At 51.2% G+C, this 25,862-nt stretch overlaps 6 protein-coding genes across 6 annotated transcripts; 2 read left to right on the forward strand and 4 right to left on the reverse strand.

The window, feature by feature from the left end:
- Positions 1–469: 469 nt before the first annotated feature.
- On the reverse strand, positions 470–2,877 carry COL26b_002789 (uncharacterized protein; the record flags this gene model as incomplete). The annotated part of the gene is made up of 2 exons (XM_053175697.1): positions 470–2,760; positions 2,832–2,877. 2 exons carry the CDS (start codon positions 2,875–2,877, stop codon positions 470–472), a joined length of 2,337 nt encoding a protein of 778 aa, XP_053040406.1.
- Positions 2,878–5,916: 3,039 nt separating this feature from the next.
- COL26b_002790 (uncharacterized protein) lies at positions 5,917–6,673 on the forward strand (the record flags this gene model as incomplete). The annotated part of the gene is made up of 2 exons (XM_053175698.1): positions 5,917–6,189; positions 6,245–6,673. The coding sequence occupies 2 exons, from the start codon at positions 5,917–5,919 to the stop codon at positions 6,671–6,673; spliced, it is 702 nt and encodes a 233-aa protein (XP_053040407.1).
- A 783-nt stretch (positions 6,674–7,456) lies between these two features.
- On the forward strand, positions 7,457–10,547 carry COL26b_002791 (uncharacterized protein; the record flags this gene model as incomplete). The annotated part of the gene is made up of 7 exons (XM_053175699.1): positions 7,457–7,751; positions 7,806–7,891; positions 7,940–8,032; positions 8,080–8,508; positions 8,571–9,154; positions 9,205–9,477; positions 9,680–10,547. The coding sequence occupies 7 exons, from the start codon at positions 7,457–7,459 to the stop codon at positions 10,545–10,547; spliced, it is 2,628 nt and encodes an 875-aa protein (XP_053040408.1).
- A 515-nt stretch (positions 10,548–11,062) lies between these two features.
- On the reverse strand, positions 11,063–11,783 carry COL26b_002792 (uncharacterized protein; the record flags this gene model as incomplete). Its single annotated transcript, XM_053175700.1, has 2 exons — positions 11,063–11,108; positions 11,203–11,783. The coding sequence occupies 2 exons, from the start codon at positions 11,781–11,783 to the stop codon at positions 11,063–11,065; spliced, it is 627 nt and encodes a 208-aa protein (XP_053040409.1).
- A 3,987-nt stretch (positions 11,784–15,770) lies between these two features.
- COL26b_002793 (uncharacterized protein) lies at positions 15,771–19,486 on the reverse strand (the record flags this gene model as incomplete). Its single annotated transcript, XM_053175701.1, has 8 exons — positions 15,771–16,017; positions 16,046–16,610; positions 16,660–16,716; positions 16,771–16,806; positions 16,863–16,910; positions 18,010–18,353; positions 18,448–18,460; positions 19,162–19,486. 8 exons carry the CDS (start codon positions 19,484–19,486, stop codon positions 15,771–15,773), a joined length of 1,635 nt encoding a protein of 544 aa, XP_053040410.1.
- Positions 19,487–22,794: 3,308 nt separating this feature from the next.
- On the reverse strand, positions 22,795–24,213 carry COL26b_002794 (uncharacterized protein; the record flags this gene model as incomplete). The annotated part of the gene is made up of 4 exons (XM_053175702.1): positions 22,795–23,338; positions 23,395–23,774; positions 23,824–23,919; positions 23,977–24,213. The coding sequence occupies 4 exons, from the start codon at positions 24,211–24,213 to the stop codon at positions 22,795–22,797; spliced, it is 1,257 nt and encodes a 418-aa protein (XP_053040411.1).
- Positions 24,214–25,862: the final 1,649 nt, after the last annotated feature.

Genomic DNA, 25,862 nt, shown 5'->3' on the forward strand with positions numbered 1-25,862 from the left:
GCAAGATCACTCTGCGCATGGCGTGATACTGTCCAATCATTCCCCGAATCTCACTCCTAATCCCCCGACTACCATCATATCGCAAAGAGAAAAAGAGGATTCACGACTTTTTCAATGTACAATACTCTGGCCGGCTGGGCTGTTTTGATAGAAGGTTTTGTAAGAGGAAACCACATGTATATTGATGACGACCCTGGCAGGAAGAACAAGCAAGAAGTTAACGAATTTCGCAATCTCGTAATGCTTGTCAATCCGCTGCTGTCGATGGGCAGAAAAGCCATTTGACCGTTGTTTTAAACGTTCATGTACGTTGGACTGGGGCTTTCACCACTGTCATGACCATGGCTATGACGCAATGGCGCCCGGTTCACAAAATTTCTCCAAGTTCAAGACGGCCCACAACTGGGTTTGTGAAGATAATGTTGTGCCCTTGCGGATGCAGTCGTCTTTTTCATTACTACTAAGAACCCTACGCCTCGATTTTCCTGCCCTTCCTGTCAACTCTCTCATCTCGGGGATCAAATCCGCCATTGCCCCAAGTCGCCCACTCTGGCGTCGCCTCACCCATGTAATCTTCTGGCTTCCAGTCCCCATCGGCCCCGCGCTCCTCAAGCAGCTCAAAGAACCTCTGGTAGTCAATCCTCGGGTGCCACTTGCCGTCTTTGTAGAATCTGTCGCTCGCAAGCAGCACGCAGCAGCTGTGCGCATGCTCCGCCGCGATGCCATACTTAAGCCCCTTCTCATTGAGCCTCTTCTCCAGGGCCGTCACGAATTCCGCAACTTCCCAGTAGAACGGCACGTTGGACATGCTCAGGCCGGCGTTGGATGCCGTGGAGGTGCCGCAGTACGTGACGCCCTTGATCTCCACGAAGCACGGCAGCCCCTTCTCGACGAGCTGCGCGTACCCCTCAACCTCGTCGTCGACGTTGAAGCCCTTGACGAGCGTAAGGCGGAAGACGGTGCGATGCTTGAAGCGCTTCTCGCGTAAGATGTCCAGACACCGCTGGAACCGCTCCCAGAAGTCGCGGTGCAGCGGGCGGTCGATCTTCCGCAGCGACTCCTTGTTCGAGGCATCGATGGAAACGTACAGCTGCGTGACGGCCTTGAGGGCGGCGAGCTGGTCCGGGTGCTGGGCGTTGCAGACGAGGAAGGACGAGATGCGCTCGGCGTGGAGCATGCCAAGGAACTCGTTGATGTATGGGTAGAAGATGGGCTCGCCGACGAGGGAGAGGGCGCAGTGGCGGATGCGCATGGCCTCGGCGAACCTCTCGGCCCGGACGCCGGGAACGCCGCGGAGCATCTTGATCTTGTTGTAGTGGTTGGCCTTGACGCCGTCAAAGATGAGCTCGGGCGGGTCGACGACCCAGCGCCACGTAGTGCCGACGGGGTTCGTGCCGTGGCGCCAGCAAAAGACGCACTTGTTGGAGCAAGACAGGGAGGGCGTCGTCTCCATGCACTGATGAGAGTTGATACCGTAGAAGGAGTACTTGTAGCAGGAGCCGCGACCGCGCAGGGCGGACTTTGTCCAGCGGCAGATCTTGACGCCCGAGTGGGAGCCGACGATGGAATAGCCCTGTTTTGTGAGCGAGGCGTAGGTGGGGGAGTTCTTGGGGACCATCTCCTTTGCGGCATTGGTCGGGGTCTTCTTGGGGGCAGAGGCGGACTTTCCGTAGGTCGTGAAGTCAACGGCAATAGGGGCAGCGGCGGGTTTCGTGTCGGCGTCGGGGTTGGAGCTCTTCATGATGCGACCAAGATCCTCGACATCGTCAATGTTCTTGCGGCTCTTGAGCTTCTCAGGCTTTGCGTCTTCCTCGATGAGAACCTCGTCATCATCTTCCGCCGCGGACTCGTCATCGCTTTCTTCGGGTGCGCCGCTTCCCGGCAGACCTTCACCTAGGCTACCAGTCTTGGCTAGCATACCGAGAACATCCACGACACCCTCAGACCATTCAGATAACCTCTCGACGTAGTCCCGCTTCGTATCGCCCATGCCCACAGGGAAAGCTCTCTTGCGGCCGGTAAGCTTAGCCATCCACTTGTCGACCTCCTTGGCCTGGAAGCAGAAGCCTTCGTCTTCCGTAGGCCAGCCTTCGCGGTCGCCAAAACCAAAGACGGAGTAACCAAGTAGCGGGGACAAAGGGGCGGTGTCGATGCGGAAATCATGGTGCGTCTCTTGCAGGTGCTCCAAGAAGGTGTCGTTGATCGTGTCAATGTTGTAACTTGGCAGGAGGAACATGTAGAACAGCTCGACGGGGTCCTCGGACTTGGGCGGGGTGATGAAGTAGTCGTCAAAGTCGATTTCAGCCAGATCCAGAACCTCGGGGGTATTAAATGAGCAGTCAGTATCCGCGGTAACCTTTTCCAGCTGCTTTTCCAAGCGCTCGGCATAGTCCTTCGCAATCTTGGGGGTGTTCGCGGTGATGCTCGAAAAGAAGATCAGAGGTCGCACCGTCCTTGTCGAAGCCTCTCCATTCTTGAGCTCCTCAGAGGGCCGCTTGACGAGACCACCCTTTATCCTCTTCGGGCCGTTCGACTTGGGCGCCTTCGTCTCGACAACCGGAGTCGGCTTCGCATCCTTCTTCTCGTCGACGGGCTTCGGCAGCGGCTTCGACTCAGGCTTTTCCCTGTTCAAGGCTTTGGGGAATGCTTTCAATTCGTCCTTCTCCTCGACACTGTGAAGATAGAACCGGAGTACAAGCAGGCCGAAAGCAGTAAACAGAATGACGGGTATGCGGATTTCTTGCCATACATCGTGGAAGTCTACGCACAAAGAATCAGAAAAGTTAGCGCAAATGCGCACGGGTAGCGACGCGACTGCGACCGATGCTTACTGTTCAACACGGACAAGATGCCCGGCCGGTCAAGAGGGGAAGCCATCTTGACCCTTGAGAATCGTCGAAGAGCAGCGGTGCTCAAGTTTGAGCCTTGAAACTGCTGCTGCCGTCACAATTCTTGGGCGGTGCGAGGGTTGCAGTGGCGGGGTGTGGGTTTGGCGAGGGGACCATGCAGCCAGTGGGCGCAACCGCAATGGCAATTCTTATTCAGAGTTTCGGCGCCTGGACTTTTGGACCTGAGTGTGGTTGGTGCCCCCGCAAGAGAATTTTGGCGGGTGCTGCACCTCATCAACCCCGCCATTAGCGTTTTTTTTTTTTGGAGAAACCCCTGCCATCTGCCAACCCCAAATGGGCTGTCAGAAAGCTTCTTCCTCAGAAACACAGGATGGAGCTGAGCTTTGAGAGCTTGACGTATTGCTTTAACGAAGTCCAAATAAAGTTTATGAAACAGTCTCGAATCCGATTCCATGCATCTATGCTTGAACTTTTATCTAGACATTATTTGTCAGTGAGTCTACTATCGTTGTCTCTACCTCGTCGCGGGCCCCGTCTCTATCCACGTCTACATCTATGAACGGCGCTCTGTCTTTCACGTTCACGTTGCAATTCATACTCTGCGGTCTGATCCTGCCTGGGCCTGTTTGTCTCTCAGGTCTTTCAAGCAGGGAGCGAAGAAGATCTCCCCAGATATGGCTTGGTGCAGCGTTCTGACTGCTACTAACAGCCATAGGAGACAGACGGAAAGTGAGAAAATCTAGACACGTTGTTGTTAGTAACTTCACTTCTTGGGATTGAGAAACGGTGCATACCATGGTCATGACTCTGAAGAACGTGCTATCCAAGTCCTGCGCCAGCATGCCGGTACAGGTTGCCATCACACCCAACGGAAACGTGAAACCCCACCAGCCCATGTTGAACGGGAACTTTTGCATCGTCACGATGCTGATGAGAGCAAAAGATAACCAGACCAGCGCGAAGCCCCACATAATCAAGGCGAGGAAAATGCCCAGGAAGTAGAGAATCTCCCCGCCGTGTACGGCACCGGGCGCCGCAGTGGTAAAAGCTGTTGACTGGGGAAGGAGTTTGAGGGACACTTTGCCCAGTTGCTGGATGCCAAAGCCGCCTTGGCCCAATGGACCGATTGGCAGAAACACCGAGACGATGGCTTCTTTGGGAGGAAGACTATGAATAGTCAAGCGATGGAAGTAAAGTGCCAACACCATGCTGGAGAAGCAGATCCCTATCCCCCATAGGATGTAAGAGGCGATAAGTGTGATAAATGCATGATCTGGGTTGGACAAAGCCTCAGCTACGATACCACCCGTTGAAGACGCAACTACTACTGGAACGATTGGCAAAAGACTGGCTGCTGTGACTGCTTGTAGCCCCGGACGGTGTTGATGGATCCTAGGGTTCGGCTATTAGAATAGGCCAAAGAAGGTGAGGCAAGTTTGAAAGGCCTCCAGTCACACCCGACCCTGAGCAATGATTACCGAGGGTGGTTAGGATTGTGACCTGCCCCAAATTTGGACTTACATGACGAACGGTACAGTGATGCAAGTTGCCAGGGATAGAGCAGCGTCAAGCCACCAGAAGCCCCAAGCCCATGAAACAACCCACTTGCCCCAGGCTGGAGCGCAGACGAATATCATCATGTTGATGATAGCTAAGTGCAGGCGTTAGTGGCTAGTGTTTCCCCGATTTTATGTAAAGGTCATTTACTTGCAAATCCCATCGGGAAACAGCCAAGGAACATTGACTGGGCTGGATGGATAACCATCGCCTTCCAAATTTCGGGATAAAGTGCATAACGCAAGACGGTAATGCCCGTAAATATTGTGAAAAGACCAACGTTGAGAATAAAGAACGCGACAGCGAGGCCGTGAGAAATCCAAGTTGCGTTGTAAGGCAGGTTATGGAGGAGGATTGACACGATGCCCGTGCCCATTGTAACCGCGAACCATCTGTACCAGTGTCAGACACTCTTGCCGGAAATGCTTCCGCTGTGACGTACGATGGGGTGAAGTTTCTGACTATCTTTCGCCAGCCAACATCCTCCTTGCAGGGCGTGCAGGGAGTCGTATCGCCCGCTGTCGTACCGTCTGTTCCCGATTTCGGGCAGGCCTGCTGAGGTTTCGACTGAATAGTCGCAGTTGTGCTGATAGTTGCCATTCTGGGTAGTGAAGTTCGGAAGGGGCGCAATACTACAATGAAACCGCACGCAACTTTGAATTTTAAATTGAGTCAACATTAGATGAATACTACCTTCTGAACGAAAGAAAGAAACTCTATGAGAAAATCTTGAGATCAGTAGCGGTCGTCTGGAAAGTACCTAGGTATGCTCGCTGAGCAATCCTAGTGTGAGTAATACGGGCGAGCCCGTTATGGTCAGGCGCCCCACCACGCCCAGCTCAGTCGGCGATTGAGAGCGTAGCGGCTGTCGGTCAGCACCCTGAACACCGGTACCGAACACAGAACCCCATTGGCATTGAGTAAACATAACGCAACCCCATAGTTGTCAATCAGCTCCAAAGCAGCACGCGCGTATTAGATACGTCGTCTCTACGGTTTGCAATTGACTAGACCTGACCGCCGCGAAACTCTAACCAGACCCATTTCGTCTTATGTGAGGCCATCTGACCACCATGTACATTGGGGGCCGCCCACCGCCTATCGCCGGCTTTGCAAGGATCCCACGACAAAGCCTCCTTTGGTTATCTCAACCAACCAGAAACCTCCATTTTTGGGGGAATTCGTCTACCCAACGACATAGCATTCGCCGACCAAACTGTGCACGCAGCGCCGGCAACGTGTTCAGACTACCCTGTCTCTGTCTCAGAGAAGAGATAGGGTCTGATGGGCGTCCCGACCCACCGTCCGAGGTCGGAATAACCAGTCGCTCCGCGAGTTTCGCCCATTTCCATCAGGTAATGAGGTGCGAGCCTGTCCCGGTGACCGACCGGTGCAATCGTATCACCAGAGAGCGACAAGACTCAAAACCCCGCACGTTGAGCATACCGAAAGACAATCGTCCATCCCAAACATCGACCAGTACCATAGACCAGCCATCCCATTCGTAGCCATGGCCCTCGAAATCCTGACCAAGATCACCTCTGCCTTCGGGCACGAACTGAAGGGCGACAGCAACCGGTTCGATGAGCTCGTGTTGGCGTTGAAGGAGGCCCTGGGCCCGTCGTCGGGGTTGGACTCGGCTGACGTCGACGTCAAGGAGTTGATGGAGCTGATGGAACAATACAACTCAAGGGAGAGCGAATGGATCCAATTTGCATTCGCCGAGAAGAGCATGGGATACACAAGAAACCTCGTCGACGAGGGTAATGGCAAGAGCAATCTCGTGAGTGGACATCGCCACAGCTTTGTGGTTGACGTCGATGCTAATGCAAACACAGCTTGTGCTTGTCTGGTCTCCGGGCAAGGGCAGTCCAATCCACGACCACGGCAACGCCCATTGCCTCATGAAAATCCTCAAGGGCAACCTGACTGAGATCCGATATGCCTTCCCCGAGGGCGAGGAAGAACAACCGATGAAAGTGATGTCTGAGAGAACACATAAGGAGAATGCGGTGGCATACATGGCAGACGAACTTGGCGTCCACCGGGTCTGCAACAGGGGCAGCGACTTCGCCGTATCCCTTCACCGTGGGTTTTGCTTCACCGTCTTCGCCGAAACAACTTTGCTGACCGGCTCCGTAGTGTACACCCCGCCCAATGTCGCTAAGGGAGGATGCAACATCTTCAATGAGAAGACTAGTAAGAGCAGTCATGTAGCCAAGTGCGGCTACTACTCGGCGTACGGCCGCCGACTGCCGAAGCAGTAAGAGGAGGAGCCCGGATAATGTTCGAATTCGTGTTTGGCGTTTGCGTATTATTTCTTTCATGCATTCCGATGATGGCTCGGGCCTCGGGTCGTCCTGTTTGATATAGAAGCGAGCATGCCGACAGCCGAAAGGCGCTTGTCGGTAGACTGATGACTGATGATGGCATGAAGGGCTCTATCCACCTGATAGTGGATAGACACCGACGAGGAGTTCAACCTGCCGCGTTTCCCTTTGGTTTTTGGGTACCAGAAGATTGCAAATTCAACAGGAGACTGCCTGAAACGAGAAAAATGAAGTCGACTGAGGTTGTGAAGGGTGTAAGAGCCGCAAGAGGTCGCCGTTGGCCAGAGACCACCCATAACGGGCCCCCGAGGCGGGTCACGTGAAATGTCGTGATTTTGCACTCGGTGGTGATTGGCTCGGTTCTTCCTCCCCCACGATGGCGTGCTTGATGTTCCAGCCACAGACCGGGGCCCGTTTTCTGGCTGACTTCCATGACTTGCGCACGAGCCGTGCTCGGGCAAGAGCAAACGGATCCCTGCGTCGATCCTGCAGTGGGTGGACGCCCAGCGAGATACGCGAGACGCGTCGGCCGCGTTGGGAGCTTCGCCGTGAAAGGTTCCGTCATTCTGGGATTCCTGATTTGGTCCTTTTGGAGTTTTCGGTACCGACCGTTGAATCTGACCACATCTGACGACTTTCCCGTTTCGGTCCATCGTTGCACGAACCAAGTCCAATCAGGTCGCCCATCAATAGGTACCGGGCCGCACGCGGACAGCAAAGATGCCGCCCAAGAAGCGTGGCCTCGATGTCATCGACCTCATTAGCAGCGAGGGCGAGAACTCATCAGCGCCGCCACCAAGCAAAAGGCCGGCCGTAAACCGGGGCCCGTCTTTGGGACAATCCTCCGGGGCCCGTGTTGCGGGCAGCCAGCCGTATAACACCCAACGCACGGCTAGCTCTAGTTCTTTCGCCGGCCCTTCTTCACAGAATGTGTATTACAACCGGGACGATGCTGACCTAATCGACCTCACACAAGCTCCCGATGGTCCAGCCCGAGAGCTTTATGGAAATCTCGGTAGGGATTTTGGCCCCTGTTTAGTGTATTATGTGATCTAACGCCGTGTTTTAGATACCAAGATCGTCGGAGTGCGGTACTACAACGGCTACGCCTCGCAGGGAGAGGTTGTCGTCTGTCTGCGGGAACCCACCAACCCAGTATGGTGTTTCTTATTCGTGGCCTTGCAATCATACTAACGTGCACAGTACGATTCCAATGCCATTCGGGTCTGCAATGTCATGGGCATCCAGATTGGCCACATCCCGCGCAAGGTGGCCGAGAAGCTGGCGCCGTACGTTGTAAGTGGCCCATTCCACTGACTCAGTGCCATGCTCATCCTTCTTAGGACAATGATGATGTTGCTTTGGAAGGAACACTCACAGGCGAGAAGGGCGTGTTCGACTGCCCCGTTCGCCTGCACCTTTTCGGAACCGGCGATCGTGAGCAGCGTCTGCAATTGGAAGACAGGCTAAAGAAGGATAAGCTCATCAAAGCCACCGAGCTCAAGAAGACCAGGGCTGAGGCTGAAGCCCAGAGAAAGGCACTCGGCATCAAGAATTCACAGTCGACGATCGGCTTGGGCGGCAGTGCCTCAGCGGCCCCAGAACCGGAAGTGTCACTGGAGCAGCTCACGCAAGCCAGTCAAGCTTTGCAAACCCACAGTCGCGGTGATGCAGTCAAATCCCTTATTATCGACGAAGATACTCTGGCCGCCATGCCCATGGCGGAGCAGCCGGCAGTACTAGAAGCTCAGCTTTTGCCGTATCAGTTGCAGGTACGACGCGTTTTCCTGCATCGACATATCGACATGGCAATGCTGACTTTGCTTGTGCACAGGGTCTGGCCTGGATGACGTCTAAGGAGAGCCCCCAGTTTCCACCGAAGGGCACCACAGAAAGTATTCAGCTTTGGCAACGGATCCCAAAGAATGACAAGGTAATGAGCAACATGGCGACCAATTTCGTGATGAACGAACCCAAACTGCTCTCTGGCGGCATTCTTGCTGATGACATGGGTCTTGGCAAAACTCTCCAAGTTATCAGTCTCATTTTGACGGGCGGTCCCGGCACTACCCTTATCGTCGCTCCATTGAGTGTCATGAGCAATTGGGAGCAGCAAATGCGCAGACATGTCAAGAAGGAACACCTTCCATCCATTTACACGTACCATGGATCCAACAAGGTGGGTAAGGATGAGCTGACAAAGTACCAAGTTGTCATCACCAGCTACAATACGCTTGCCATGGAGGGACCAAAGAAGTCTGAAGATTCCGTTCCCAAAACATCGCCCCTGATGCAGATGAAATGGAGGCGAGTCGTGCTTGACGAGGGCCATACCATCCGCAACGCCAAAACCAAAGCAGCCATCGCCGCAACCAAGCTCACTGCTCAATCCAGATGGGCGCTTACCGGAACTCCAATGTAAGCACGCTAAAGCCTCTTGCAGTTGACCATAGCTAATCATCGGAAAGCATCAACAACATCAAGGATTTTCAGTCCCTACTCCAGTTCCTCCATATCACTGGTGGTGTCGAACAACCAGTCATTTTCAACACAGTTATCGCCCGGCCACTCGCTCAAGGGCATCAACGAGCCGAGACACTCTTGCAGCTTCTTATGAGAGACCTTTGCTTGAGGCGCAAGAAGGACATGAAGTTTGTCGATTTGAAGTTACCGCCCAAGACGGAGTACGTACATCGCATCCAGTTTAGACCGGATGAGAAGAACAAGTACGAGGCTTTGTTGTGAGTAGCCCAGGTCGAATGACGATTTGCCTGTCTGACTCTTAAACTCAGGAACGAAGCCAAGGGGGCACTCGAAGATTATCGTAATCAAACCAAAGCAGGAAAGGGCCAGTTTCAGAGCGTCCTGGAACGACTTCTGCGTTTACGACAAGTGTAAGAACACCTGCTGCGAACCATAAAGGAGATGCTGATGTTTCACCAGTTGCAATCACTGGACGCTCTGTCGCAAGAGAATCGACGATCTCTTGAAGGTCCTCGAAGGCCAATCTGTGGTCTCCCTTAACCCTGAGAACGTGAAGATCCTCCAAGAAGCCCTCCGCCTTTACATTGAAACGCAAGAGGACTGTGCGGTCTGTCTCGATACCCTGGATAGCCCAGTCATCACCCACTGCAAGCACGTTTTCTGCCGTGGCTGCATTACCAAGGTCATCCAGACGCAGCATAAATGCCCAATGTGTCGCAACCAGCTCGAAGAAGATTCTCTTCTCGAACCAGCCCCCGAAGGTGGTGAGGAGGCCGCAGACGATGGCTTCGATTCGGATGGAAAGAGCTCCAAGACGGAGGCCCTCGTTAAGATTGTCCAGGCCACGACGAAGGACCCAAAGTCCAAGATTGTCATCTTCTCACAATGGACTTCGTTCCTTAACATTATCCAAGCCCAAATCGCGGAGGCAGGAATCAAGTTCTGCCGCATCGACGGCTCAATGACAGCTGCGAAACGTGACGCAGCCATTGATGCTCTCGACCACGACCCCAATACGCGGGTGATGCTCGCTAGTTTGGCCGTCTGCAGTGTAGGTCTCAACCTCGTATCGGCAGACACGGTCATTCTCGCGGACAGCTGGTGGGCGCCGGCCATTGAAGACCAGGCCGTCGATCGTGTGCATCGTCTGGGCCAGAAGCGGCCCACTACCGTCTGGCGACTTGCCATGGAGGGCACCGTCGAGGAGCGCGTGCTGGATATTCAACATGAGAAACGAACGCTTGTTGGCAAAGCTTTCCAGGAAAAGAACAAGGGCAAGAAGACCCAGGAGACCCGGATGGCAGATATCCAGAAGCTGCTTGGATGAATACAATTAAAAATTGGAGCAAATCCTTGCAGTTATTGGAAGGGCAGAGAAAAGTTTCGATTAAGGGGTTAGATGTGCCAGACGCATGCCCTGCATTTCTTGTTTCGCCCGTGTTTGATAGATAGCATGTACAAATAGAGGGTTAAAGGGCTCATTTCATATCGCGAAACAGCATGTTCGTTCGCTCTGTGGCCGTGATGCTTGACCGCCTCTCCCACGGGGTAGTATTCATTCTTTTGAAACTATGCTATCCATGCTTTAATTTTCCAATGTCTCAGCCCAAAGGTCAGTTGATAGATACTTCAGACCTGAATCACAGATCATGATTGCAATCGTCTTCCCTTTCATTGACCCCTTCAGCAATTCGATGGCTGCGCTTACGTTTGCGCCACTGGAGAAACCCCCGAAAATCCCCTCCTTTTTCGCTAAAAGCCGGGCGCCTTGCTTTGCTTGATCGCCAGTGACCTGGATGTAGCTATCAACAGGTACATCCTTCAAGTAGACCAGATCAGGCATCACGTAGCCTCCTCCCTGAATGGGATGTTCTGCTTGTGAGACCGGCTGCTTAGCCAAGACAGCTGCCCCCTGAGGCTCGACGATGAAGCATTTGCTTGATGGGTTTAATGCCTTTAGCCGTTTTGTCACACCAGCATACGTGCCTCCCGAGCCGACGTAGTCAACGAATCCATCAAGATTGCCGTTGGTCTGTTCCCATAGCTCCGTGCCAGTCCCGTCGTAGTGGGTCAGCCAGTTTCCATCGCGTGTGAACTGGTCAGCACGGAAGGCCCCGAGCTCGTTTTCGATCTGCTTCGCTTTCTCTTCGACAAGTCTTAGGTCCGGGCCTGAAACCTGTCCCGGTATCGAACCAGGCATTTGGTCAACGAGAACGACCTCAGCGCCCAAAGCCGCCATCATGCGAGCACGTTCGATGGAGTTCCCCTTAGACATGACGGCGATGAATCTGTAGCCTTTGATTGCGCAGACGATCGAGAGGCCAGTTCCTGTGTTGCCACTCGTGAGCTCGACGACCGCTTGCTCGGGCTTGAGTGTGCCCAGTCTCTCTGCTTCTTCGATGATGCCGAACGCGACACGGTCTTTTTTCGATCCTCCGGGATTTAGGTAGTCGAGCTTGGCAACGATAGTTCCGTCGAGTCCGAGAGAGGACGTGATGCGATCTAGACGCACGAGAGGTGTGCAGCCGATGGCATCTGCCGCTGAGTTGAGAAGTGGCCGCATCGCAGGTTGCAATCGTGGCGAAGAGTAATTCAAAGACAAGTCGCTCGAAAAAAGGGTATGTAGCGTAAATGCTCTGATGCAAGCAGCTACATTGCAAGGGCATGTACTTCGAGTGAGCTTTAAGTGTATATAAGCAAGTTGTTTTACCAAGAAGCTTTGACGTGGAGCATTCAGTTCATAGACTGTCGTACGAAGGGCGTAGCTGACAGCCAAGATCTCATTAATCCTGGGCTGCAGTACATCCACACCTAGTTTTCTCCAAAGTCCATTAGCCATAAGGTTTCTCGTTAGCCAGTCAAGCGCATAGATGTTTTTCTGATTGGCTATAACTCCCCATGTTACGCACTTGCTGTAGTCCACTCGCACATCCGGTGCATGGGATACAGTCATCGTTTTGTTAGTCATGAAACCCACAGGGCGCAGGTCGACCTTGTTGTAGCGAAGCTAGCTCAAGTTCCTCTCATACGCACATTCGGGACCCCGCATCACCGAAGTAAAGTATGCCTATGCTAAAATGATGAAGGTCCCACGTATTCATAAATGTGACGCCATAGATCGATTAATACTTGCGCTGATTTTTCCTTGAGCAAGGTATCCTTGATAGACTCCTCGATCCTCTGATCATTAACACACTGAGCTCTTCGTTTTGAGTCAAATTAGGTCTTTGGAATATCGATTTTCGTCTTCTATCAATTGAACTGTTAACCATGGGACGAAAATGTTTGCCGTCCGGGGCAATGGATAACTCTGACTACACGAGCGGATACAAAAGACATAGATAACCAATATAACAGAAATCATAACGAGGACAACAACCAGGCCAAAAGCAGGGAAGATGGCTAGGTTCAATGGGCAGAGGCTATTCATAGACGGATAAGTTGGAGACTAGTAGAGCGGCATTCAAAAAGTAAAGGCGGCAGGTGTCCAAAGCCAAAGATCAAGACACATCATCAAACGTTTCAAGGTCGATCGTATTGCTGCCGAAACATCCTACAAGTGAAGAAGTATCTCGGTGGTATTGATACGTGCTATAAAATGGTAATCTCTCCCCATGGAACATCAATGTCATCAAACCAAGACCCCAGCGTAGGCTCATAAACATCGTACCGGAGTTTGCCGATTCTTTTGTAACTGTTCCCAGACTTTTCAAGAACCAAACCATAGTAATTTCCGCGAATACGACTTTCATCAGCCCTATTCTCCTTGTCTTCTTCGACTTGAATAGGCACGAACAGAACCGGACTGCAACGCTCGTCCTCAACGGTGTCGAACCTCATCAAGTACCCAGCCCATTTCTCCCGCTGGTGATGAATTCTAATTCCTTCAATAGTCTCGAGCTTTTCAGCACCAATTTGTCCCTCTCGAGGCTCCTTAGCAAGTATAGCTCTGAGCAACCGGCATTTGAGGGTTAAGCTACCGCCTTGTAGTTGGCCGGTATCGTCCGATGTCAGAGGAGTCGTTGTAGCCTCAATGACAGACACCAATACCCTATGACGCTTTGGGAACCACGAATAACCCTCATGGGACGTGAACCAAGATGCATTATCAACGGACGCCCAGGACCAAGACGGTGCTCGATACCGATCCGGTCGTTTTGCCGGATTGGAAACCTGCCAAAGCAAGTTGCGCGGCATCCTCGATCTCCAGAGACCGCCGAGATAGACTGATGACTCGCCTAGATGGCTAAGATGCTTTTTCATGTCTTTTGCAATAGCCGATATTGCCACAAGCTTGTCGTCACTCTTAGTGAGATGACAGTCGTTATAATAATCAAGAATGTGGTACCATTCGATGAAGATGCAGTCGATTGGGTTCTCGAAGCTCGGCGGCTCGTATCCAATAGTGGTCTTCCACACAGTCCGGCGCTTGTAATTGGGTCTGATATCGGGATGAGCGAGAAGAACATGAACACTCTTCCACTTGTCAAACTTTGGCTGAGCCTCAGAGGAGACGGACGTATTGCACTCCCACAACACCTGGCTCTTCCCAAAGTGAAGAACTCGAGGTGCCAGTATCCTTTCTTGAAGAACCCAACCACGCGTAGACAGCACAGCAGATTGAGAGTCTGTGTTTCTGATGTAGGACATGGCCATCTCTCCAGCATGAGGCACGGGCTTGTTTGACTCGCCGATAGGTATATTGACCACTGGAATCCTGAAGGCGAGCGGATCACGAGAGAAGAACAGCCCCCCGTCATCATCTTCCGCGCCCAATGCTGAGATACAAATGATGCAGCTTGTATAGACGTTATGCATTTCTGATGCCTCTGCAAGCCAGTCCTCCTCAGAGTCTTGGAAGATGCAGAAGCGGTCGATCCAGAGGTACTCGAGCTGAAGCCTCTCCAGTACGACAAAGGCCTCTCGAAACGTCTTTGGTAGATTGGTTATGGGTTGTGAGGTCGACAAGGTCGTTAGATTGGCTTGATTCAATATCAGGTTCCTATCCCAGGGCTTAGTTCCCCAGCAATGACTGAGCGTCGCATAGCTGGCTCGCGTCGCAATCTCTTGCCTTGTAACCAAGCGAAAAGTTCTTTGTTGGCCGACCATTTCGAGCTTTAGGAGTCGAGAAGGTAGTTCTCGTCGATGCGTTTCCAAAGTATCTCTTGAAGACTCTGTTGCGAACTCTTGCTGGACTATTCCGTCTGGCAACGACCTAGAGTTGCAGTTGGGGTGATTTTCAACACAATTCCTGATCCAATCTTCAACAACGCGCCAAGTTGCTTCGTCGTTTGTGGACTGTCCAATCAAATCATTGAAGGGACTAGCCTGGTGCTCTATCGGCTCAAACGTCAACATCAATATAATGCTGCCGATTGTTCAGTCTTACCGTCTACACAAGATTTCCAGCGGGTTGAACTCGATTGTGCGCCTTGCCATACTACCATGATAAAAGTGTCCCCTTCATCATGTCTTGCTCTTTCCAATTTGACGACGAAGGTAGTAAAGAAGTCAGGCTTTGAGAAAGTTGAACCGTGGTCGTCATCATCAGCAGTATCTCCAACCTGCTCATCGCAGTCGATCTTCCTGCAAATCTCACAATCTTCAGACTTTGCTTGTAACCATGACGTCTTAGTAGGATGATGCGCGAACGCGTACATCTCGATTTCAGAGCTCAAGTGATACAGCTTCATTCCGTTATACGTAGATCTTGTCACGTTGACCCGGGGAGAGGCAACTGCTTTCGCTATCTCATCTTGGTCTGACGTGAGCACAGGAGTTTCATTTTCGTCGCTGTATCCGACTCTTTTGACCTTTGAAGGGTCTCGAAAGCCTTCAAGGCCATTTAAACAGACTTGGCATAACATAGTCTCAGTACCTATAGTTAGAAGAGGATCCGGTGCGTGATCAGTATTGAACAGAAGATGTTTGCTCGGCTGATTTCTTTGCTGACGTAGTATACAGAAAGGTCGTTTCCAGGCAGGCAAGTCCTCGAAAAATAACGCATCTCTGTGCCGCACGACTGCAACCAATGAGCACAGAGCTGCACGCGCTGATGGTACTACCGTTCATGATACTTGCATAACCAATCAAATGAATTCACAGATGTGCATCAGACTTTGGGCTAACCCGTCTGTCCGCTAGCGCAAGTCATGACTTTAGCCGAGGAATCTAAAAGTTCAAGCATGAACCGCGTGATGAGCATTCTGTATGGCTGTATCTACATAGAAAATCATCTCCTGGGTACTCTACTGCCCTCCTCGTGGGACCCTGTCGAAGCTAGCTGACATACCAGGGTCAACACCGGAGCTCCCCTGCCTCCAATTCTGATCAGATGAAGCCATCTCCGCCAAACCACCTCGGCTTGGAGTCAAATGACCCGCGGGCCCCCGACGAAGATCAGGTTGGTTCGACATCACGTACATGTCTTTAATGTCCTGTTCAAACCTCTGAGAGTCTTCCCCTTGCTGCTGGGAAAACCTCTGATTTCGTTGATTGTCGAATTGACTCTACGCCTCAGAACCTTGAAATGAGTTGCCCGGACTTCTTCCTAGACCACTGGTGACTTGACCTCCCTGCGCTGGCATTTGAGTCTGGCTAGGCGGAGTGCTGGGATACTGAGAAGGGTGCCCTTGTGTTGACGTTCTGTAAGGATCAGGCTGTGGAGGCCCTTGATGTTGGGGCTGCGAGTAGCCTTGAGGCGGCCCTTGATAGATAGGCTGGACGTGATAGCTTGACTGAGGATAGCCTTGCGAATGCTGATTGCTCGGGCTCTCTGGCTGGCGGCGACCGCCCATCTGAAACGGGCTTTGAGATTGACGGTACGCTTCCTTCCTATCAACTCGGCCGCCTGCACGCGTATCGCTGACGACATTGTCATTCTCATCAATCAAGATGGCTCGTAGTTTGCCCTCTTTGGCTTTCCTAGCAGCATTGGTTCCGTAAATCTTATTCATGTACTCAGCGAATTTGAGATACGCGTCGCGCACTGTCTCAAAGTGTTCGACAGCCAGATTTATGACGGCATCCGGCTTCATAATGGCATCGTGTCTGCCTCCTTGTGCCTGGTATTCGGCCAATGCCAATGCAGTTTGGCAGGCATTCCGGATCTGGCGACCGTTCCAGCGTGCGCTAGGGTGATTGATGTAATGCTGAGTGGCAAAAGCACCAATGTCCATTTCCTTGATGATGATTTGTCGCTTCTTCAACGCGAAGCGCTCCCGGATCAAATCCATATTGATCTTGAACACCCTGCGAGTTTTCTCTTCGCTCAGTTCAGGGTAGTAGAGACTCATGTGGATGCGTGACGTGAAAGCCTCGTCAAAGTCACCAACTCTGTTTGTCGTCAAGAAAAGAATGCCGGAATAATACTCAAGCACTCGAAGGAAGACTGAGAGGGTTGTCAGAATAGAAGTGTCAGACAGAATACTCGAACGTACCAGCCACAAGTCCGTTTCTTACGAAGTCCTCCTTTGTCCTCTCGGCAAGGAAAACGTCTGCCTCGTCCAAAAGTAAAATGCATCCCCATCTGTTAGCCAAAGCAAAGTTACTTTCAAGAGTCTTTTCAACCTCCTTTGCCGTAGTTCCTAAGTCACCTGTCACAGTAAGTAACGTCGTCGGCGCTGAATCTTAGAAAACATACCACACGTTATTTGAAAAAGTGGTTTTCCAAACATCTCTGCGACACCCTCTGTGAAATGGTTAGAATAAATCTGGCTTAGAAGGACATCTATGGACCCACCCGCAGTTGATGTTTTTCCTACCCCAGGAGCTCCGTGAAGTAGCAGGATCAGTCCCTTCCCTTTGCGTAACATATAGTTAGTAACGGATGCAAGATAATCCGGTTGGGGACTTCTCACCTTTCCCTTTCACAACATCAACTTGGTCTTGAGGGCCTCCTTTAGACTCCTTGTCCCGAAAGTGTTGAGATATCAAAGATTCGATCATGGACTTATGCCCATCTTCCAGCACGAGTCGGTCGAAAGCCGTTCTTCTGTTGTTGCTTCTATTGCTTCCGATGACCGGAAGACTTTCTCCACACTTTGCAGTTTCTTCCGTAGAAGCCATGCTAGACAAGGAAATGACGTCCAGTTGAGCTTGGCTCAAATCGATAAAGGTGTCATCTACCACCCGATCATCCAGGCAGCAAGTTGCCTCGCAATTTTCGACATAAGCGTAATCGTCGAGGTTCATGCTAGGCAGTGCTTCGATTTGAGGCCTCTCGGAAGCCAAAGTCTCTTCAGTGAACGCTGCCTCAAAGTCTACAACAACCTGCCCTTCGATGTCTTCGTGGGTATCCAATGTTGAACCTGCGTAGAACATGTGCTTGGTTGCTATAGCATCGAGAAACTTTCTTCCGCGTAGAATGAGCTCTCGTCGGAGCAGAGACGTTTCTGGATTGTATGAAGTATCCTTTCGCTCCACTTCATTGAAGTTATCTCGACGTTCTGAGTAGAGTCGCAATGGGAATACCTCAAAAGATGTAATTTCTTTTTCCCCCTCGTAAGGTTTGAATTCGAAGGTTCGAGCAACCGGTCCGATTTTCTTTCCGTCGAAGTCGAGATAGATACACGTGAGACCGAAGTCTGGCCGTGGTTTCTTGTCCTCCTCGCCTTGAGCTTTTGTCCACTTCTGGAAGGTCGAGATCGTACGGTGTTTGGCGGTGGTGACGTGAATGACTCGATAGGCTTGTTTTCCATTATTGTGAATGACTTCAAGACCAGGCCGGAAAAGATGCCAAAGATCTGAGAAGAAAACCTTATGGCATTGATCCCCATTCAGATACTCACGCCTGATCAATATTTGAGACTTTGCGACTTGAAGGAAGAAGCGGAGCTCTTCAAGAGAACTCGAAGACTTTGCAATGTCTTCGAAGTCCCCCATATCCGGGTGAGTCTCTTCGTCATCTTCTTCTTTAGAGTCGTCCAAGTCCGCTTGCGTTATTGTCTTATCGATGTTGCTGACACGCCCTTGAGAAGTGTCTCTCTTTTCTGGAGAGTGAATACTGGCGGAAATCTGAACAGGTGATCGCATCTCATTGTCAGCGACTGCTTTTGTCGTAGCAACTTCGCCTACTGGGGCAGAATCCGTCGCATCAGCCACCTCCAAAGCCTGAGAATCCTGCTCATCGATACTATGAGGTATATCAGCATGCTCATTCAACTTTATCGACTGCCATCTAGCTCTTTTCTCCATCGCAAGCAACCAACTGTCGAGACCTGGCTTACAGTGGCTGAGCGTCTTGAATGGGCGAGTGAATACGATGGGCTTTTCCGATTCTGCCATTTTGTTATCTCCATCAAATTTTAGAATTTTGTCGAGAACGCTGAGAACAAGAGTTGAATGCACTCGAATTCTTTCTGGTAGCTGGGTTTGGTTGGAAAGACTTGGTGCATGTTTGCCTTTCTTGTCGGCGCGCTGACCAGGCCTCCGTGATCGGAACCAATCCCCTGCAAACGCCCAGTCGTCGAATACCACTGGGTCGCCGATGAGAATGTCCACGGCACAAAAGTTCATCTCTTGGGGGGCATTTCCCAATTGTTTGAACGCGTGCCAATCCACCGATCTCACCGCATGCTGGTTCGCAGCATCAGCGTTCATGGCACTATCCCCCGAACTGCCCCCGGCATTCCTGCGTTTCGAGGCTTGCTTCTCGGCCTCTTCCAGTCTTTTTCGTCTGCGTATTTCGGTTTCTTCGGATAACCAAAGCCGGTCCAGTTCCCACTCATACACCTTCCGTAAACGATTGCGACGCACGCCATAGTCTACAACATGGTCATGTTCGTCCATTGTGTCGTCTGTTCTGTCTGCTTGAGTTGCCTCTGGGCATTTATGTGAAGGATTGAAGGGATCTGGTCGCTTATATTCATTCCGTCTGTAGCTTGGGCGCCATTCGAATCTCCAAGGGCCATACATCGAGTGTCGTCCCTCGTCCCACAAACTGCTAGGGAGTTCTTCAATACCGCAATCATCCGCTTGAATAGTGGCTTCCCATTCCTTTCTGTGACTATATAAGCACTTGGTCATTCGTTGGTATTGTCTCATTTCCTCAATTTGTTGGGGCGAATGCTGCGACTCCGTGATATTCGTGGATTCCTTCTGGCCCAGGGTTTCCAACTCTAGAATCTTTGCTTTCAGAGCACGGAGCTCTTCGACAATGCCAGATCCAGAGGGGACAGCATCGTTTCCACCTTCAGGCGCAACACCGGCCAGCTTTGGGGTGGGTTGACTAGCGTTGTTCTCCTCACCCAAGTCAGGTTCAGCCATCGTCGGCTCTGGTAGATGGTCGTCATTGTAGACTGCACCGGGGAGGTGTCCCCATAGCTCCCGATCGTCTCTATAAGACTGCTAGCGAAGTAACGTATCGACAAATATAGATCATTCAAAAAGAGGTCTTAATGGCTCTAGAATGATACCATGGTGCGTAGACGTTCAGAGGTCGGAAACGAAGTCGTAGAAGAGAGAGACAGAGAGGACAGAAACTTGGGGGCAAGGTTCCCCCAAGAAATCCGTATTAAGACCGGTTCCAAATCAGGCTGTCACTGGGGACTCGAGCAATGACACACTGCCTAAACGCTGTTTAATCATTCGCTGGCCTTCTCCTCCCACACTGGTTTAAATTCCCTCATATCCTGCACATCCTGATGGCCAAGCTCCAACATGAGAGGCTAGGCTGGTCGCATATGTCGGTGCAGGGCGCAACTGCATGTAAGCTGCACCGCTTACAAGACCATCGCTTATCGTAAGACAGACTTGCATGGGCTGGAGCCAGCTGTCAGCTTCACTGTGATTGGTTATTCATACAGAATTGATTTGCTAATAGTTTGACGCATTTCTGCGTTCGCACAGATCCTGTTCATTTCATCAAAGCCGAATCTGGAGCGAGTAGCAACTAAAGTCGCTTATGTGAAGACATGTTTGTCCTCCCTCTTGGGCCTCTTGTTCCTATGAAGTTCTATATCAGACAATCTCTTATACTCCAATCGGACGCAATTTTCTTTTCAACCATTAATCATGTCAATTAACGCCCCCCACATACCTCAGTCAGCAAAAAAGCCAGCCTCTGTCTACTTCATTGACCGCGAGATGCAACATCATCATCAGGCCTTTTCCAACACTCAGATCCATTACGATTCTAGACTAGGTTGCTATGAGCCCAACACTAAAATCTCATTACCCCATTCGGGGAACGCATCTACTTTGCCTGAAGATTTACCTTCTACAGAAAGCCTTGAGTCTCGTCATCAGGCTATAACGGCCAGGCCAGAATGGACAGAAATCAAGGCAATGGAGCGGTGGAACGAGTTGTTTCTCGAGGCAATGACTACATTCAAACACACTTTCCCTGCGCCGAAGGGGCGCTCGGAGGTATACAGCATCCGAACTGAGCCCGACTGGGAAGCAATTTACGAAAAGCTTGAGAAGGCGCAAGAGAAGTACCAGAGTGATGGGGGACGAGTCGGCTGGTTCCGCAAGAAGCGCAGAAGCGCAGCAGACAACGCTTCGGTGGTGTCAGAAGTCGTGGGGAATGTATCGGCACTAGTACCAGATACGGTGTTCTCGACTCCGGTTTTTGGAGTTGTGCAACTTCTTCTAGACGTAAGACATCAGTGTGAGTCAAAGAGCAAATACCATTACTAACTTACGGAGGCTGTCATTAAAGGAGCAGAAGTTCGCGCCCAGGCCTCCGAGGGTCTTGATGGCCTCATTCCCATCCTATCCGATGTTGAATTGCTTCTGGCGGTCTATCCGGGTGATAAGAACATACAGAAAGCTTCTTTGAACCTCGCAATTTCGACATTGGAAGCCATCGAGCGATTGATTGGGTTCTTTCTCAGCAAATCAAGCAAGTTACCTCACTGAAGAACCTGATAAATGTCTTGAATGTTAATTTTCACTTGCTAACCTTACTTATGTTCTATCATGAATAGTTGTGCGATTCGGCAAGACCTTAGGCCAAGGAAGCTACTATGGATCAGAACTAGTACAAAGTCTGCAAACCATCAACCAAAAAGCGGAAAAGGTCGTAGCCGAAGCTACGAAGTCTTACCAATTTGAGACGCGCCTCTGTAAGAATCTTTTGCCAATTTTGTGTTCGGGATAAGATCGGGAACTAGGTTTTGCTCTCAGGGCAAAGGAAAAGTCCCTCTTGTTCCTTTAGTGTTTATGGCCCATTCTACCTCATACTGCTGCTATCCGTTTCGGCAGTCCTGTGATTCTTATTAGCCGAGACTAACAGCTCAAAGATTCCCAAGAGACGATGAGATTAGTACAGAAGGTCCATTACGACATCCAGAAAACAAACTTCGAAGTGCAAACAAAGATGGCTTCGATGTATACAAACGTTATGGTTCTTCTTGATGGCCATACACAGAAGAGAGACAGTATGTGAACGCTCGTTTGGTTGTCATAATTGAGATTAGTCAATTACCCTGCCTTGTATATCAAGTGGAACTCATCTAACACGATGGAATATCTAGGAGAGCTAGAGGAGGAAAGAGAAAGAGGTAGACGTAAGTTAGTTCAGACTTGATAAAGAACGCGACTTTTTTGACATTGTGAAACCAGGTCTTGCTGTAGAAGTGGCTTCTCTGCGTGTGGAAAACACGTTTCTGCGAAGTACCTCACCAGGGCTGCAGCACACCTGGGGGCCATACACGCCTCCGCGGCCACAAAATCAACCAGCCTTGGAATGGGTTGTCACCAAGGAAATGCTCCTAGAAACGCTACGAGGCCACAATGCCGACATTGATGAATGTTTCGCGTTGAGCAAGGCGTCAGACTTCCCGTCTCGGGAGCGCGCTCATGCACAGCAAATTGTCGGCAACCGATTGTTCCAGGATTGGATAGCCTCACCGCATTCAACCAAGCTTCTGGTACATTGGGATGGGCGACCCCCGAGAACGATCGCTGATCTGTCACCCCTGTCTCTGTTCTGTACATCCATGTCACAGATGTTACGTGGCCATCCACGCTTCATACCTCTCATCTGGCTTTGTGGCCTTCATCTTGATCCAGACGAGAGCTCAGGGGGTGGTAACTCCATGCTCTGTAGCCTCATTGACCAGCTTTTGCGTCGACATGAATTTGACTTGAGTTCGATGACAACAACTGGAGCAGTCGATCTCAATCTCTTGCAGTCTGGCGACGACAAAGAGTTGTTGCGCTTACTGTATTTCCTGGTTCTTCAGATTCCGGCCACTATCACCCTCGTTCTTCTCATAGACAACGTTGTGCTTTACGAACGAGAGGAGATGTATGCTTTCGATGCTTTGGTTGGTCTATTAGGACTGGTCAGTGAAAGGTTGCCAGCAGCTGTTAAGCTTCTCTTCACCAGCACACCAGGGACCACTGAACTGAGGGGAGCATTTGAAGATGAGGGTCTGATTTTGAATGTTGATACGTTGCCGTCCCTTGTTTGGGCTCCCAGCGATGAACGCGTTGCGAGAGAGCTGGAAGATGCGGTTCAAGATTGATGGCCTGCGTACTCCCAATTTTCTCCTTCAGAGTGTTTTTTGATAGTTATCATTACTCTCATTAGCTTTTACTTCAATATCTGACCGCACAATGCACCGCTATTCCATACGGATTTCCTGAACTTCCCACGTCCTCTCAACCACAATTCCAAACTCCCCAAGGAAATTTGCAGCACCCTCGGACATTGGCATCTCCTTCTTTCTCCGAAATGACGTGATGTTGACTTTTGTCGAGCCCTTATTGTTCAGCGTCAAGTCCGTCTGGTCGTCCTGAGCACCCAAAGCCGACGGCGGCAGCCCCTTCTTCTTGCCAAATAATTTGAAATTGCTGTCCAGAGAACCGCTCGTTCCCGTCCGATTAACCCCAATCAGATCCACCTCGCTTCCGGATCGTTGATGGGAGAACTGTTGTGCGGGGTTCTGTGACATGACTCCTTCCGTAAAAGAATCTCGTCGGTTTGTTGGCAGACTTCGCGACAATAAGGAGTTTACTCGGCGGTCTCGGAGATGACGAATCGTTGCAAGAGATGCCGTGGTGACGCCGATGCCAATCTCTGCGATAGTCCAGCACGATGTGCTCATGTAGCCTTTCGGGGGCGCGTGTCCCAGACTCCAGATACGGCCGGCAGAAATAATGGGAACGCTGGCGACATGTCAGTCGTGACAAGGCAGGAGAGTTGGAACTCGAATGAAACTTACATTGCGCCAATCCCGAAGACGCCGAACACAGCCCAAATCTGGCGTCCGCGAAGTTTTAAACTCCAGAGAGTCGGAAAGGGCAGGAACAGCACGATGACATCCGTCACCATAGTTCCTGTAGCGTTGATATACGTCGAAACGAACGTTGGTAGACACACGACTCCCTCGACGTCCAGACTCCAGTTGGCCTGGATAGGAACGCAGACCAACACGGCCAGGAGGATCTGGGTGATGCTCCAAGCTCCAACAACGAAGATCGCCACCATGTAGACGATTCTCATGACACGAACGTTCCTGAAGATCTGATAGAATTGGAACAAGAACGTCATCTTGAGCGAGGCCATGGCCAAGTTGTAAGCAATTGCGGTTGCGTATGGGATCTATTGATTAGGTTAGGCCATGGCTCGGTCATGGAGAGATAATCCATACCCTGGAGCCTGCATTATTCGAAATCATGGATGTCATCTCAGGCAGATAACGCATGGTGAAGACACTTTGCATGACGTTGACGGCAATGACACACAGCTGAAATCTTGTCAATAAACCTGGTGCGACCCATCGAGAGATCAATAGTCATCGTACCAATGCAAGCAATGCCCAAGCGTCGTCTACCCGAACCCTTCGAATAACGAATTTGTGTGTGTAAAGTCGGGCGATGACGGATACCGTGGTGATGATTGTCACAATAGCGCCAAATGCGACGGTTGCGCGGGCTTGGCTTGCGCTGTAGACGAAGTCTTCCTGAACGGGAGGCCCGCCGTTCGGCGGTGGTGACGCCGACGGCCCAGCCGCAGCGGAGGATGATAGAGGCTCGGCCATCTTGTCATGAAGAGACAAGACGGTTGCCGCTCAACGGACCCAGAGGCGAACCCATGGAGTTTTTGAGCAAAGACTCTCGCACTCTGCAGACCAACGAGAGTGGAGGAAACAAGCTTGTCTTAAGGAGGCAGGTGAAGACTGGGGCAACACTTTAGTGAAACAAGGGGCCGGCACAGGTAACATGCTTGCAAAGGATTCGCTTTAAACGGATCTGACGAGCCGTGCAATATAGACTATATTGCGGGTCATACGGAAATCTTTCCTCATTTGGGCTCTGAATATCCGTTGGGCAAACCAATTTGCGAAGTACGAAAAGCGGTTCCATCACCCCGTATCCTCACGTTCGTCTTTTGTCGAGGGTCCCCCCCACTCTCAATGGGACCAGCACTGACAAGTGACACCACGTTTAACCAATCCCACGCCGATCTTCCGAAGTTCGGTTGGGCATGTTCTTCAACTCCTGGTTGCAACGGTTGCAATCGGAGTTGGTGCGCTTCCCATGACACACGAAGGTGGGCGGGCTATCATCCACCCTGCCTGGCCTGCCATCCAAAACATCGTCGAAAATCGAAGCCATCAAAAAGATCAAAAACATACAACAACAGGCATTCGCCGGTCGTCACCGACCCGACTACTACTCTGTCCCTCACCGGCTTATCTATGGGAGAGCGGACGGGATCCCGAGTTCTCCGGTGGGTATGGTCGTATGTGATGGATATGCGATCATGAGTTGCTTATATCGCAAAGCCCTCCACACCACACCACGAAATCAGCAACTTTGGTCCTTGATCTGCAACGCAACGAAACATTGAAAGAGGCATGCTGACGCAAGCTGATCATGTTTCTCTTGGTTGAAGTGGACTGAAGTTTCTCTGGGCATTGTTGGCTTGGCTTCTTGTCAGGTTTGAAGTCCCTCGAGCGACTCAGTCTTAGCCCCCCGCACGTCACCAGCCTGACTGGAATTCACAATCTTCATTGCCGCATTTGCCTCCCAAAACCCGAGTCATGCTGCATCAGCAGTCTGCCCACCAATTGTAACCTGTCCAAACATTTAGCAACCTCCATTTAATTGCCTCAGATCTTCGAAATGGGGGCTTTGCCCGAACGTTCAATCGCACCAATTCTGCAATGGAACCGTGCCTTGAACCATCGTCAGCCCTGGAGAATTGTGTCACCGCAAATCAAGGTCACAATCGCTTCGATCTCCATGGCAGCGGGATTGTGGGGGGCCACGCGAGTTGAGGAGCTTTCGCCTGCCCGCTTTCCGCCACACCCATCCATTTTGCATACCCAGTCAAGATTTTGGGGGCAAGTCCACAATTCATTCGCACATCCTCGAGGAAGACTCGTACGTTGATTTCTCTTAGTACACGCTAAGTTTCCCGCCCATCTTAGACTGTCTCGGGACTTGGGGTGGAAACAGCTAGTTCAACCGTCCCCCGATGCTGGAGCAGAACCACACGGGCCCATGGAGATCGGCATGGTAATACACAGACTCTTCATCTGCGATATATCCGAAGCCGCCGCGCAGCCTGATCGTTGCTCCGCAGAGCAATCCGATTATCTGATTCTGAAAAGACTGGGTATTTGACATCGGTATCCGCCTCGTCGATCTTCGAAGACTTCGATCTCCTTTCTCATGCCGAGGC

The sequence above is a fragment of the Colletotrichum chrysophilum genome, assembly GCF_026319265.1.
Source record: "Colletotrichum chrysophilum strain AFK26 chromosome Unknown scaffold_14, whole genome shotgun sequence".
Lineage (NCBI taxonomy): Eukaryota > Fungi > Ascomycota > Sordariomycetes > Glomerellales > Glomerellaceae > Colletotrichum > Colletotrichum chrysophilum.